General features: G+C 50.7%; 2 protein-coding genes across 5 annotated transcripts in view; both read right to left on the reverse strand.

The window, feature by feature from the left end:
- Window positions 1-15: 15 nt before the first annotated feature.
- Window positions 16-4,403, reverse strand: GHDC (GH3 domain containing). The gene is made up of 10 exons (XM_014790659.2): window positions 4,217-4,403; window positions 4,028-4,111; window positions 3,548-3,846; window positions 3,127-3,248; window positions 2,478-2,979; window positions 1,876-2,068; window positions 1,700-1,771; window positions 1,491-1,624; window positions 1,042-1,127; window positions 16-783 (listed from the first exon to the last, which is right to left on the reverse strand). Exons 3-10 carry the CDS (start codon window positions 3,831-3,833, stop codon window positions 565-567), a joined length of 1,614 nt encoding a protein of 537 aa, XP_014646145.1. The 5' UTR covers window positions 3,834-3,846; window positions 4,028-4,111; window positions 4,217-4,403; the 3' UTR covers window positions 16-564.
- Window positions 4,404-11,898: 7,495 nt separating this feature from the next.
- Window positions 11,899-15,342, reverse strand: part of STAT5B (signal transducer and activator of transcription 5B) — a 58,607-nt gene continuing 55,163 nt past the window's right edge. For 3 of the 4 annotated variants that reach the window (XM_087441187.1, XM_014790657.2, XM_087441188.1), the window contains 2 exons: window positions 15,022-15,129; window positions 11,899-14,509 (listed from right to left, as the gene is read on the reverse strand). In XM_087441187.1, the coding sequence (XP_087297313.1) occupies window positions 14,383-14,509; window positions 15,022-15,129 (235 nt within the window). In that variant the 3' untranslated portion in view covers window positions 11,899-14,382. Of the gene's footprint in view, window positions 14,510-15,021; window positions 15,130-15,342 lie in introns of those variants that run through there. The other variant, XM_087441190.1, reaches the window with a different exon arrangement.

Genomic DNA, 15,342 nt, shown 5'->3' on the forward strand with positions numbered 1-15,342 from the left:
CAGACCCCGAGAATCTGGGCACAAGAAGTTTATTTGGGAGGTGATCCTAGAAAGCACATAGGGGAGTGGGGACAGGAGGGAGGGGAGGAAAGCCAGTAAGAACTGTGTTAATGAGAGGGTTACTGCTGTGGGCAACTGGTGGGCATCCTCCGAGAGACGGTGCAGAATGCCCTTCAGAATTGTCCCACTGAGGGTCAGTGAAGCTGAGGTTCCTTGCTGACTGAGGGCCGCTCCTGGGAGCATTAACTCCCAACACTTCTAGCCTGCCCAGTGCACTGGGCAGAGAGACACAGGAGCCGTCAGCGGGTACTAGAACTCCAGGATCCTGGGGGGTGCTGAGGGGGCTCCGGGCAGGGCAGTGCTGGTGTCTGCTATTCCCCTGAAGTCAACTCCTCAGGCCTGGCTGACTAGGTCAGACCTCCCTGAGGCCCAGCAGCTCTGATGGGCAACTCTCAGGTGACACAGAGTCAAAGACCCTGGCCATGGGCTCCCCATCCAGAGAGGCCCCAGAGGAAAGAGTGAGGCAGCCTCTGAGGGTGGATGGGGCAGTGGGCAGGCCTCGGCTCAGGACACTACCCTCCTCTGCAGGAACTGGGCCAAGTGTCCATGCCTGAGGACCCGGGGCATCTCAGGAGGGAAGGGGGAGGAGGGGCAGGCAGCAAGGGCTGCCCGGAGGGCTCCGAAGGCCCCCTGCCCCACCAGGTGGACTCTGGCAGGGCCCACGCTGCCCCGGAACCGCAGGGACTTGTAGTGGGGCGAGGCTTCCTGGAGGCAGTGGTCAAGCTGGAAACAGAGGGCCTGAGTGAGGCTGGTGGTGGCTGTGTGGCGTGTGGGTGAGGTGTGCACGACTGCCCAGGGTAGGCGTGGGTAGGAGTTTCGTGTGCACACGTGTGTGTCTGTGGGACTCATCCCGCCCTTCCTGGAGCCCCAGGGAGGTTCTCCTCCCTGCTGTGTCCTCCCATCACTCCCTGTGCCCAAGGCACCTGGGGGCATGCAGAGTGCAGGGGATGTGCAGTCACATCCTGTCCCTGTCCCATTTACCTTGTCTCGATTTTCCTCCGACAGATTCCTCAGTCCCCTTAGCGCCACAAACACCTCATAGTGAGGAGCGGAGCCCTTGGAGGAATCTGCAGACAAAGCCCCGTGCACGCACACTGTTGTGAACAGGGTGGATTTCAAAGCCAATGCCCGCAGCCCTACCCGTTCTTCCCCACTCTGAGGTTCATGGGAAACAAGGAGTCTCTTGGTAGGAGTGGGGTAAATGGAAATGGAACCCAGACCCTAATCCTACATATGAAACAGGTCAGGAAAGGAAATGGGTTGAGACTGCAGCAGGAGGGATGGGAGTTAGACACGGGGAAGGACTTTTGTTAGGAGCAGCAAAGGAGGCTGAGTCTTACCTCCTTCCTAGAGGTCTCCCAGCAGGATGGGTATGGACTGGGGGGCAGCCTACCCAAGAACAGGAGGCACGAGCCGATAGAGAAGCTTACCCAGAATGCTGCTCTCCACACAGCCATGGTCCAGCAGCTTGGCCCCTGGCCATTGCTCCACCGCCCGGCCCAGGGCCTCAGAGAACATGTCCTCACCAATGTCTTCTCCTCGCACACTCAGGGCCTGGCCCAGTCTGGAGAAGAGGAAGGGGAAGGCAGAGGAGCCCAGGATACAAGGACAGCCCCTCAGTGACCGGGGGGTCACCTACCTGCAGATGAACCTGACGACTGGACACTGATTGTAGGCACCAACCACCCGTACCACATCACCCAGGCGGCACCTGACAGGGTGGGAGTCAGGGTGAGGTCCCAGTAGCTCACGCTCCTGGCCCTCAACAGGGTCCGGGAGGGTCTGAGATGGCCAGGGGTGGGGGGCAGTGATCACCTGGTAAGGCTGGTGTGGTCAGTCAGCACCAGCTCATACTCCTTGCCCTTCTGGGCCTCAGCCAGCAGGACGGTGGAGGCAACCTCTTCCTGGGCTCCTTCCTTGACTGGGAGCAGCTCGATAAAGGGAGCTCCAGGGAGCAGAAGGTAGAGTCCTCGGGGCTGCTCCGGCCACAGGTTCAGGCCCACTACCCCTGTGCGGAGCAAGTGGCCTCTTCATCCAGTGGTGCCATTGCTTTCTGCTAGACAATAGCCCCTCCCCCTGGACCCCAGGCCCCAAACCTCTGAGCATCTGATCCTACTGCGGCCCTTCCACCCCATCCTTCCTGGCTCCCCCAGGCTCAGCCACGGCCTCTAAGGCTCTAATTGGGAAGAGGCAGTGGTTCTGGAGGTGGCAGACCTGGTGCTGTGTGAATTTTTGCAAAACTCTTAACCCCTATGAGCCTCAGTTTCTTTATCTATAAAATGGAGCTGCTGGTGCTGGGGAGGATATACAGGGTGTTGGGGAGGATTGAATGAGATGATTATGTGGGCTCACTACATGGCAGCTAGCTGTGACCTCTGCTGCCTGCACCCAGCTCACCACCCTTGAGTCCTGCTGACCTCCAGAGGCAGCATAAGCAGGTGAGAAGAAGGCTAGCCCTTGGCACCACAAGGCCCCCAGGGCAGCCACAGCCTCGGCCTGGCCTCCTGCGTCCAGAGTCACCACCACCTGCAGCTTTGGCCAGAGCCGAAGGGCCAGGCCTCGGGGTCCCTGCTCCAGGGCCTCCCGCAGCTCAGCCGCCCGTCTGGGGAGAGGCGCTCCTGGGTTCCCGGCAGCTATTGCCTCAGCCAGTTCTTCGCCATCGGCCTCCAGGCCCACGAAGACATCCAGGAGTTCGACTGCCGTCCCTGCTTCCAGTGCCCGCAGCCCTGGGGACCTCAGTGCCGCCAGCAGCAGGGCCCCAGGGTCCTTGGCTCCAGGGCGGCTAACCTGGTCCAGGGCATGCCAAGGCCAGGGGAGGGGGCGGGGCCAGGGGGAGGTAGGGGTCACAAGGGCCGTGCCTCCTGGAGCCAGCACTTGTGGGTAGGCCTTGTTTAGGGCTGCCAGACCCAGCACGGTAGCCTGGAGGGAGACAAGAGACGGTGTTGGCCCTGGGCCTGAGCCAGACCCTGAGCCCCCAGTTTGGGGGTTCTTTGCCCACCTTGATGGAAGGGTTTGGCTGCAAGTAGGGGTCTCTGGTGGGGCTGGCCTCCAGCCTTCTCAGTTTACCTGCAGAGAGGCCTCCCCGTGGTACTGGTTTGAGGTAGGGGGCAGGAGTTGCTCCCCACTTTCTTCCTCCTGGACCTGGCTGGCCTTGGTCAGAGGGAGATCATTCCGGAAGGTGCTCATATCTGTAGCCCCAAAGACATCATTAACTCCTCGTGAAGCCATAGAGTTTCCCAAGAGTTTCAGGCAAGACTGGTGAGACCCCTGAGGAAGCAATACAGAATAGGCCTGGGGGAAGGGGGCTATCAGGGCTCAGGACGGGAAAATTCATCTTGAACAATCCTGCGTCTGGGTAGGTCTCTGGGTCTGGCCCCTCTGTGTTGGCAGTAGAAGGGGGGAAGGGAGGTCTTCAGGTGCTGGAATCTGACTGTCCTGTGGGGTTTCTTTTTCCTTGGGGCGCCTCCCCAGACCCTGAGAAACACACCTGTGCTCCCCCTGAGGGGACAGCGGGGACCCTGGGCTCCCTGCAGACACCACCTCAGGGCCTGCTGCTGGCTCTGGCCCACGTGCAGTGTGCTCTGCTCCAGTCTCTGCTGCTGCCAGGCAGCTGCCCAGCACAGGGCCCTCCATGCCACACGGTACTGGAGGCTGGCAAGCCAGGACAGCCTGGCATCCTGGGGCTGCTGCTGCCGGAGCACGGCCAGTGGTGGCAGCAGCAGCAACACCAGCAGCAGCAGGAACAGCAGCAGGAACAGCAGGACGAGCAGCATCTCCAAGCAGCTCCTGGGAGGAGGAAGGGAGCCGACGACTGGGATGGGAGGGGTGGGGGGATAACCCATATCTCCCCCCCACACTCTACCACGGCAGGAAAACCAAGGGAAAAGGCAGTTTAGGAAGAAGCCAGGACCCCTGTCAGGCAGGTGATGCAGGGGAGAGGACATCAGGGCTGTAGAGTCACACTGACCTGAGTTCGGATCCTGGCTCTGCCACTTGTGAGCTGTGTGACCCTGGGTAATTCAGATAGCTGCTCTGAGCTCTGCTCCTCTGTCTGTAAAATGGGAATAGTAATACCCCCTCAGAAGGTACAGAAAGGGCTTGGCACGGTGCCTGGCACACAGCGCTGCTTAACGAATGACACAGCTTGCACACTCACGAGCGGCTCTGCTCAGTCCCAGGGTCCACACTGTTCCAGCTCCTGAGCCCCGGGCAGTGGTTCCATGTCCCACATGCACCTGTCACAGTCCACTTGTGCCTACTCCCAGCACCCAGAGCCCCCTCAGCGCTCAGGTCTCAGAACACAGCCGGCCAGAAAGATGGAGCCACGGCTTTAAAGGGCTGGGCCCGGATGGGGAAATCCGGCCACTGGGCCTGAGGGAGGAGCTGGGGGGTGCTCTTAAAGGGGCAGGTTGCCTAAGGGCTGACGTGCTGGGTGCTGGCCCAAGCCAGCGGATGGAGGAAGCTGGGGCCAGAGTAGTGTGGTCCTCAAACTTGTGCAGGTAAAGGAAGAGAAAGCTGAGCGTGGAAAACGGCGCCATGAAGCAGCTTGAGCTGGGGGTGGGGCATGCCCCATCCTGGAGCAGGCTCGAGCTTGAGAATTGTTAAAAAACAAAATTTTCTCCCAATCCAGAAATCCTCTCCTCAAAGGTGGTAGAGAAAGAAAACACTTTTATTGTTGAATAAGCATTAAACCAGAATGTGATGCGCATCCCAGGCAAGCTGCTGCGAGATTGCAAAGACAGAAAGAAATCTCACTCCATATACAGCCAAGCAGATAGAACCCGTTACACACATTCTCAAGATAAACCACAACTAGTCCTCAAGTAAGAGGACTTGACAGCACCATTTGTCACATGTAGTTCATCCTAACTTTCTCTGGTAATTGGGGTCACCATCTGTGTTAGCTTATTGGCTTTCTCCCAAGGAAAAACAAACTTCTCCCATCTTTACGACAGGAGGTAGTTTTGCAGCTCGGAGCAAGGTGGCCACCTAAGTTAGGCCCCTACCCTCCTACTGTAAAGTTTGAGAAGTTATGCTCTAGAATGAGGTTCTTCTGCTGCCGGTGGTTAAGCCCTCCCTCCTCCCGTGCCCTTGACCCTGGCTCTCGGACACTAAGACCCCTCCCTTCAACCCCTCCCCCACCTCTGGGTCTTGCAGCGTCTCCCTCTTCCTTTCACAGCCGAGCTCCTTTGCACAGGTCTGCTCTCACTGTCTGGCTACCCCACTTCCCTTTCACTCCTTTTCATTTCTTGTATAATCTTCCACTTGATTTTTCTTTTAAATAACAGCTTTGTTAGATATAATTCACACACCATACAAATTACTCATTTAAAGTGTACAATGCAGTGGTTTCTAGGATAGTCACAGATATGTGCAACACCAACAGTCAATTTTATAATATTTTCGTCACCTCAGAAGTAACCCCATACCCTTTAGCTATCATCACTCCCAACCACAAATCTACTGTCTCTCTCTCTAGATTTGGATAGATTCTGGACATTTCACGTAAATGGAATCTTATCACATGTGTCTTTTATATCTGGCTTCTTTCACTTAGCATGTTTTCTTCTGTGTAGTACTGTGTATAACTAGTTCATTCCTTTTTATTGGCAAATACTATTTCATTGTATGGATATACCACACCACATTTGTTTATCCATTCATCAGTTGATGGACATTTGGGTCATTTCCACTCTTTGGCTATTATGTATAATGCTGTTGTGAACATTTGTGTATAGGTTTTTCTGTGGACATATGTTTTCATTTTTCTTGCGTAAAAATGGAATGCAAGGGATTCATTGTATTCCAATGAATGGAATGGCTGGGTCATATAGTAACTCTTTGTTTAACTGTTTAAGGAACTGCTAAACTGGTTTCCAAAGTGGCTGCACCATTTTACATCCCCACTAGCAGTATATGAGGGTTCCAATTTCTCAACATCCTTGCCAACACTTGTTAGTATCTGACCTTTTGATTATAGCCATCCTAGTGGGGTGTGAAGTGACTTGAGTCAGTTTTTTTTTTTTTTTTAAAGATTTTATTTATTTATTTTTTTGCCCCCCAAAGCCCCAGTAGATAGTTGTATGTCACAGCTACACATCCTTCTAGTTGCTGTATGTGGGACGTGGCCTCAGCATGGCCGGAGAAGCGGTGCGTCGGTGCGCACCCGGGATCCGAACCCAGGCCGCCAGCCGCGGAGCGCGTGCACTTAACCGCTAAGCCACGGGGCCAGCCCAACTTGAGTCAGTTTTAATTTGCCTTTCCCTGATGACTAATGATGTCAAGCATCTTTTCATGTGTTTAGTGGCCATTTGTATATCATCTTTGGAGAAATATCCTTTCAGATCCTTTCCCATTTCTTAATTGGGTTATTTGGCTTTTTAATTATTAAATTGTAAGAGTTCTTTATGTATTTTACATACAAGGCCCTTATCAAATATATGATTTGCAAATATTTTCTCCCATTCTGTGGGCTGTTTATTCATTTTATTGATAGCGTCCTTTGAATTATAAAAATTTAAAATTTTGAAGTCCAGTTATCTATTTTTTCTTTTGTTGCTTGTGCTATTGGTGTCATATCTAAGAATCTACTGTCAAATCCGAGGTCATGAAGATTTACCCCTATGTTTTCTTCTAATGGTTTTATAATCTTAGCACTTATATTTAGGTCTTTGTTCCTTTTTTTATTGTGGTAAAATATACATAAGATTTACCATTGTAACCATATTTAGGTATCCACTTCAGTGGCATTAAGTACATTCACATTGTTGTGCAAACATCACCACCATCCATCTCCAGAACTTTTTCACGTTCCTAAACTGAAACTCTGTACTCATTGAACAATAACTCCCCATTCCTCATCCCTCCAGCCTCTGGCAACCACCACTCTCTTTTCTGTCTATGAATTTGACTGCTCTGGGTACCAAACAAGGGAAATCATACAATATTTGTCCTTTTGTGTCTGCCTTATTTCACTTAGCATAATGTCTTCAAGATTCATCCATGTGGTAGCATGTGTCAGAGTCTCCATTCTTTTTAAGACTGAATAATATTCCATTGTATGTTTATATTACATTTTGTTTATCCTTTTATCCATTGATGGGCATTCGTGTGTTTTCACCTTTTGGTATTGTGAATAATGCCGCTATGAACAGGGGTGTACAAATATCTATTTGAGTCCCTGCTTTCAATTGTTTTGAGTATATACCCAGAAGTGGAAGTGCTGGATCATATGGTAATTCTATGTTTAATTTTTTGAGGAACCACCACACTGTTTTCACGGCAAGCTGCACTATTTTACATGCCTACCTGCAATGCACAAAGGTTCCAATTTTTCCACATCCCCTACCAGACTTGTTGTTTTCTGCTTTATTTTTTTTTGTAATAGCCAACCTAATGGGTAAGAAGTGGTATCTTGTGTGGTTTTGATTTGCATTTCCCTAATGATTGAGCATCTTTTCGTATGCTTACTGGCCACCTGTATATCTTCTTTGGAGAAATGTCTATTCACATCCTTTGCCCATTTAAAAATTCTTGTTATTGTTGAGGAGTTCTTTATATATTCTGGATATTAATCCCTTATCAGACATATAATTTGCAAATATTTTCTCCCATTCTGTGGTTGCCTTTTCATTCTGTTAATAGTGTCCTTGGATGCACAAAAGTTTTTTATTTTTATTAAGTCCAATTTATCTTCTTTCGTTGTCTAAGCTTTTGGTGTCATGGCCAAGAAATCATTGCCAAATCCAATGTCATGAAGCTTTTTTATGTTTTCTTCTATATAGTTTAGCTCTTACATTTAGGTCTTCGATCCATTTTGAGTTAATTTTTGTGTATGATGTAAGGTAAGGTTCCAACTTCATTCTTTCGCATGTGGCTATCCAGCTGTCTCAGCACCATCTGTTGAAAACACTATTGTTTCCCCATTGAATGGTCCTGGCACCCTTGTCAAAAATCAATTAACCATAGACACATGGGTTTCTTTCTGGACTCTGAATTCTATTCCACTGATCCATGTTTATCCTTATGCCAGTACCACACCATGTTGATTATCTTTGCTTTGTACTAAGTTTCAAAATTGGGAAGTGTAGCTACTTCAACTTTATTCTTTTTCAATTGGTTATTTAGGAGTGTATTGTTTAATTTCCACATATTTGTGAATTTTGCAGGGCTTGTGATTGTTATTTACTTGTTTAGTGAGTGGCTGGATTATTTTAGTGACTCTATCTACTCCCCACTGTTCACTCCAACACACAGTGTGAAGCCTCTGATATTGCTCCTTAGGGGGTGCAGACTTCAGTATGCCCACAGTCACCCTAGCAAGACAGTGATTTTCACAGATCTGTCTCTTTTCCCTGACCACACCCAGCTGTTAAGCTACACTAATTGTTGGCTGATTGCTATATTTTTTTTCAACAATGCCCTGAGGAATAAATTGCTCCACAAACTGACCCAATCAAATTCAGGCATCTTTGAAGGGAGTTTCAAGGTCAGTGTTTAAGATTTGTTCTGCCCCCACGAGAGTTCCTCCCAGCTGTCTCTTTTCTCATTTCTAGCAAACTAGCCAGTGCAGTTTAGCCTATATCTCCAATGAAGCTATCTTTCTCCTGCTAATTGACTTGCACCGCAACCTCCACTGTTTTTGAGAGCACCCTTAAGCTTGAACTTATCTTGCAAATGAAGTCAGTTCCTTTGAAGAGATTCGAAGCTCTCTGTCTTACAGCCTGCCTCTCCCTTCTAGGGCAAAATCTCTGAGCCAATAGCTCTGATGTTGGGAGCAGGGACAATGGCACACTTCTCTATGAGTGACATGCCCACTTACAAAGCTGAGTGCTTGGGGCTGGCTTAGTGGTTAAGTGCGTGCGCTCCGCTACTGGCGGCCCGGGTTCGGATCCGGACGTGCACCGACACACCGATTGTCCGGCCATGCTGAGGCGGCGTCCCACATACAGCAAATGGAGGGATGTGCAACTATGTACAACTATCTATCTACTGGGGCTTTGGGGAGAAAAAGGGAAAAAAAGGGGGAGGATTGGCAATAGATGTTAGCTCAGGGCCGGTCTTCCTCAGCAGAAAGAGGAGGATTGGCATGGATGTTAGCTCAGGGCTGATCTTCCTCACAAAAAACAAACAAAAAAAAAGCTGAGTGCTTGACGCTGGCCCGGTGGCGTAGTGGTTAAGTTTGCACGCTCCACTTTGGTGGCCCGGGGTTCACAGGTTCAGATTCTGGGCATGGACCTACCCACCGCTTATCAAGCCATACTTTCGTGGCGTCCCACATATAGAGGAAGATGGGCATGGATGTTAGCCCAGGGCCAATCTTCCTCAGCAAAAAGAGGAGGATTGGCAACAGATGTTAGCTCAGGGCTAGGCTAATCTTCCTCACACACACACACAAAAATGCCAAGTGCTTGATGGGGGTTGGGGGTGGGCAGTAGCCTCAGGTCTTCTTGGCTTGTCTCTCCCGTTGTGGAACCACCACCTTATGGGCCTGAGCAAAGGCAGTCAGGGCCCCAAGATTCTCAATAGCACCAGGCCCAAGGTAAAGCATCCATCCCACCGGTGGGGACTGGGCAGAAGGGAGTCTCCACCTTTCAGCTGCAATCACCCGGAACTTTGGCTCAGTAACAGGTAGCAGGGAGCAGAATGAGAAATGCTGGTATCCTGCTTTTCCCAAGAAGATAACCCTCTGATTGGGAGCTAGGGGGACAGGGAGCTCCGTGTTCTTGGCTGCACTGGTCTGGAGTGGAGTTTCCGTCCTCCTGAGCTGGGAGACGGGAGGGAGGGAGTGGGTCTTAGTTCAGATACCACCCTCTCACTTTTCTTCCTGAGTTTTAGATTTTCTTGAATAGATGTTTCTTCATTTGTTGTACGCCCTTAGGAGACTTTAAATGGTTGGCTTTTAAAAAATAATTTTCACTAGTTTCACTGGGGGGTGGGTCTGCAGAGCGGCTCATGCTGTCGTGCCAGAAGTCGAACTCCTTTCACTTTTTTTTTTTTTAATTTTTTAAATTTATTTATTTGTTTTCCCCCAAAGCCCCAGTAGATAGTTGTATGTCATAGCTGCACATCCTTCTAGTTGCTGTACGTGGGACGCGGCCTCAGCATGGCCGGAGAATCAGTGCGTCGGTGCAGGCCCAGGATCTGAACCTGGGCTGCCAGCAGCAGAGCATGTGTACTTAACCACAAAGCCACAGGGCCGGCCCTCCTTTCACTCTTCAGTGCTCTGCAACTCGACTCGTGCCCCCACCATTCCAGACTGTTCTCACCAAAGTCATCAACAGCCCCCGAGTGCCAAACCCATTGGGCAATCCCAGCTCTTTCATTTGAGCTCTCTGTAGTCTCTGACACTGTTCGCCTTCCCTGGGCTTCTGTGACGCTGTACTTGCTTCCTACCTCTTCCATAATTCTTGTAACATCCTTCTTAAGCTCATTCTCCTCTGCCTGACCCTTGAAATGAAGCACAGCATTTCCCCTGGTCCCTCCCTGAAGTCCCTTTCTCTTCTTTCTTCAGTCATTCACACCCATAGTTTCAATGCCACCTAGACACTAACAGGCTCCACGGCCACCTCCGCCCTGCCCCACCCTCATCTGTCTCTCTCAGCCCTGACCATTCTCTTAGGCTTCACAACCACGTCTAATTGGACATCCCAGCTTATCCCGATTTGTCCTCATAATCTTCCTTCCAACCTGCTCCTACTCCTGTATCTCCCCCTCCCCATCTTACTGAGGAGCATCTCTATCAATCATTTTCCAAACCAGAACCCTGGAATTACTCTAGACTCCAACCCTGCCCCCCCACATTGGTCACTAAGTCTACAAATTATGCTCAGGGCCACTGCTGTGGTACCCTAGTCTAGACCCTCATCTCCTCTGACCTGGACTGCAGAAACAGCCTCCCAGCTGCTCCCTGACTTCCTGTTTTGCCTCCCTTCAATCCGTTCTTCTGCACACTGTCGCTGAGGTATTTCTTAAAGTGAACATCTGTCCATTCCCTTACTTAAAAGGTTTCATCACTTACCATCACGTTCTGGTGAAGTTGAAACTCTTAGCCGGGCACACGAGGCCCTTGTGATCTACCCCCTGCCTGACCTTCCAGCCTCATCACCTACCATAGTCCTTGCACCAGCCTCACTTGGGAACTTGTTAGAAATGCAAATTCTCAGGCTCCACCCCAGACCTACTGACTCAGAAAATCTGGAGAGGGCCCAGCCATTTGCGCTTTACCAAGTCCTCCAGGAGATTCTGAGGCACCCTGGAGCTGAGAACCACAAATCATCCTTTACTCGCCATATCCTGCTTTCCTGCATCTCCAGGCCTATACCCGTGCTAGTCCCTCTGGCTGAATGCCTTTTCCTTTCCTAACTCCTATTTGTCCGTTAAGAGTCAGTTCAAGCTGTTCAGTGCTCTTCTTTTGTATTCGATAATGGCCCTGGAATAGCTGTACTGCAGCATAAACCAATATCTCATCATAATTGGTTGTTAGCTGCCTTTCTCCCTAACTGCAATCCTCTCGAGGGCAGGACTGTTTCCTCATCCCACGCACACTGCCTGGCTCAGGGCAGGCACTCTAAATGTGCTGAATTTTAAGGATGAGTTTCTAATAGGAAGAGTGTGGAGTCAGGAGATAAAGACTATCATTTTAATTTCCAAAACATCATATCAACAGGAAGGTGAGAAATGTCCCCATCTGCCATCAAAGCTGATGACACGCTCCGAGGCAGCCACCTCCCAAGCTAGTTCCCCTTTTCTGAGTCACACTGATGATCTCGAACTCTTCCCTATTAAAGCCACCCCCTCTCGCCACCTGATGGAAAAGAAGAAAAACAGGACTCAATATTGTCCCTTCAGAAGAAGGCTTTATTGTAACATAAAATACACAATTTTGTGACTGCCCCAAATTGTACACAATACTTTTTTGGTGGCTATATACTAATCTGCCTCAACACTAAAATATGTATGTGAGATAATTTCACAAAGTTTTAAAAAGAAAAATTATAAAAAGTGTACCTCCATTTTAAGTTATATTCACTTTTAGTCTCCCCCCACCCCGCCCCCAACAAAACCCTGCACATACCACACACCGAAACATTTTGATAACGTGTGTGTGTGTCTGGGAGCGAGCGAGAGACTGAGGCGCTAGGACTTGCCGTCGCCTCTTCTTTTGGTTTGCAAGAACGGGGAAGAGAGAAAACGTAATGCAGAGAGCAAGCGCACCTTTCCGTCAAAAATCTCCCCCACCGACAGGCACAGCCTCAGCAAAATGAGGACAGTCAGCAACCGGAGAAGCGTGGGGACCCATGCTCGGGCAGCCCCACTCTTCACACCTGTCCCCCCAACCCTGATGCCAACTGTGAAGCGAGAGCTCTGCCCTCAGCCTGCCCTGAGGCTGGTCCACTGCCACCTGGAAGTGTGTCAATGCCCGAGGGAGCTGCCACGCAGAGCCGGGTGCTGGGGAAGCCCTAGTGACGGCAGGGAAGGGCTCTAAGCAGGGCCCACGGCAGTCGGGCCTCCTTTACTCCTGTCCCCAACGCTCCCATCCTCACGGATTTAATCAAATCTTGAGGGGTATGTAAGGGGCTCAGCAGCATCCTACGTCAACGCTGGTATCCGTGGAGGGGTCAGCCTGCTCCTCAGAGGCAGAGAGAGTCTACTGCCTGGCATAGAAAAATAAATCAGTGTATGAAACCAAGCCAGAGCAAACAGCAGCTTTTAAAAAGTCATCTTCCAATAAATAATTTACTACACAGGAGTATTTTCCTTTAACATCAAAACACTGATAAATTCAGAAGTTATTTTTTGTAAAAAAAATATGTTTATTTACTCACATGTATAAAAATAAGGTTTTTAGGGCCATTCTCTCCTGGGTGTGATCAAGTCCTTCCTTTAGAGAGGGGCCCGGGGCTGACCTCTTAGGCCTAACCCAAAAGCTACACCTGCTTCCCCCTCTTCTGACCTGCCCGCCACAGCCCATTCCTTCTCTCTGAGGTAAAGCTACGGAAGAAATCGTGGACAAAATTATGCTGAGGCTTTTTTGTTTTGTTTTGGCAGCTTACCAAACTTCCCAGCAAACCTGCTGACTGCATTTCCCCAAATTCCCAATGCCTGACACCCAGCACCCCGCACCAGGTGAGCAACGATACCCGCTGAACACTCTGGCCCTGGGTTCAGATCAGACTCCTGCCACCCACTCCCCAGAAATTGTGTGTGGACAGTGAAGGGAAATGAAGTGACCTGGGATGAATGACACAGGTCCTGATGCAGGAAGAAAGAATTCTGATGTCAAATTAGGGTAGGAAAAGGAAAACAAAAAGAGGCCCAATTTAGAAACAAAAACACCATTCAACATTTGCAAAAAGCCGTTATCAATAAGCCTTCGGAAAGCCTTGCTTGTGCCCCCAGCAGCGCAGAGGAAGGACGGCAGACTGGACGGCAGCTTCCCTGGGTAACAAGCCAACATTCCCTGTGCCTGCGAGTCAGGGCTGGGCACTCCCCTCTGGCCGGAACACCAAGAACATCAGCACTATAAGCTTCGGTTCCATGACCCTCTTTTCTTTCCTTTAGCTCATCAGACATGTCTGCACATGTGCACACACAGGAACCGAGTGGCAATTCCACAGAGTGAGAGAAGGAGGGAGGACAGGGAGGGAGAGAACATTCAGATGGGTTAAGCGTTACTTAAAAACCACTACTCATCTGAAAACCCATGACTCCCCTTGCCCCAACAATCCCGTACGTCGCCCCTTTTCCCATCCTTACCCAGGAAAACAGGGGTGGGAGGAGAGGGAAGCAGGGAGGACTGGCTTTCTTTGTCAAAAGGCAGTTTCTACATTTCAGAAGAAAAGCAGAGACAATCATGGTTATATATCAATTGCTTGGCAGACACAGCGACAAAGACTCACCAGAGAGGAGGCGCTTTCTCCTCCCTCTGTCCTTCTCTTACTTGAACAGCCACCTGTTCAAGTCAAAGTTTAGCCACCCTCAAGACCCATGGCCAAGTTCCAGGGTTCACGGAACTAACTGCCTTTTTGCACAAGGTTAAAACAACCACAGTCTCTGCTTGTGGCCCCAATGCTGCAGTTAAACTCTGGACAGCAAGGGGGAGAAACACAATGTGCAAACTCACACACTCACACACATACACACTCACACACTCACTCCCTTCATTGGTGCCACCATGCACAGAAACACTAAAGTCACAACTAGTATTAACACTTCACATTATAAGTATTGTTTCCAAAGAGAAGCGATTCATGGAATTAAAACATCCACAAGAGTAACTCCTCTGGCGAGGATGAAGAAGCCAAAGATGGAGATGGGGGGTCACGACTGCGCGTGAGGGATCCACTGACTGTCCATAGGTCGGCCTAAGAGTTCCTCCACACGCCGCGCCACGTCCATGGTGTCATCCAGATCAAAGTCCCCATCGGTGTCAAGGACAGCGTCAGGGCTTGGGGGGGGAAGAGAAGAGATGAAGGGAAAGGTTGTCAGAGGCCAATGACGAGGAACAGAGACCACCCCACCAGGTGAGTAGCCCAAGACTGCCTGGACCCTCAGCCTAGGCTTCGTGGGAGAAGAACCTCTCCTGAGCTGAGCACTGGGGAGTGGAGTCCTTTGACAGACAGTTGGACAGAGACTCAGACTAAACCACCCACCCCAGCCGCCCCTAACACTGACTGGCCAGACACATCTAAACCCCACCCGGTCCTTAAACAGAGCAAGAAAAATCTCCATTTTGGGAGAGGGAAGCAGATGACATTTGCCCAGTCCCACTCTAAACTGCCAGTATCTTCTGGTGAAATCTCTCCCTTCCCCCGGGCACACACCAGACCCTGGCCTGGGCTGGGTGGTCTCAGACTAGAGGAGCTCTGGATAGTCCTTTGCGCACCAGCCCTCCGGGGGGCCAGCCTGAGGCCAAGCGCCCAGTTCCTCCCCGCGGAGCCCCATGAGAACACAACCTACTTCTGTGGGTATATGTTATAATGAGCCTGGGGACACACGGCTGGGGAGGGGGCCTGGTCCATGTAGGTGGCGCTGCCCCCGGCAGAGTCTGCAGACGCGCTCACAAACCTGTAGGAGGAAGCAGAGCTGGGCTCAGCGGCCTCAGGGCAGCAGCTGACTTGGGGAGGGGCTCAGGGGGCATCTTTATGTCTTTTTCGGGTACAGAAGGACAAAGTGTCCACTGGGCCGGGGACTCCAGCTGCAGGAGTGGGGCCCTGGGTACTGGCCCCATCATGACGAAGCTCAGTTCTCTCCCCAAGGCTGAGCCAGGTTTCTGGGGTG

This window comes from Ceratotherium simum, chromosome 16, assembly GCF_057802395.1.
Source record: "Ceratotherium simum simum isolate JZ-2026a chromosome 16, ASM5780239v1, whole genome shotgun sequence".
Classification (NCBI taxonomy): domain Eukaryota; kingdom Metazoa; phylum Chordata; class Mammalia; order Perissodactyla; family Rhinocerotidae; genus Ceratotherium; species Ceratotherium simum.

Coding starts and splice junctions, on each gene's coding strand:
- GHDC (XM_014790659.2), bottom strand. CDS start 3,833: ATGCTGCTCGTCCTGCTGTTCCTGCTGCTGTTCCTGCTGCTGCTGGTG. Junction 1,772..1,875: donor GACCACACCAGCCTTACCAG/GTGATCACTGCC, acceptor CCACCCTGTCAG/GTGCCGCCTGGGTGATGTGG. Junction 784..1,041: donor CGGAGGAAAATCGAGACAAG/GTAAATGGGACA, acceptor CTCTGTTTCCAG/CTTGACCACTGCCTCCAGGA.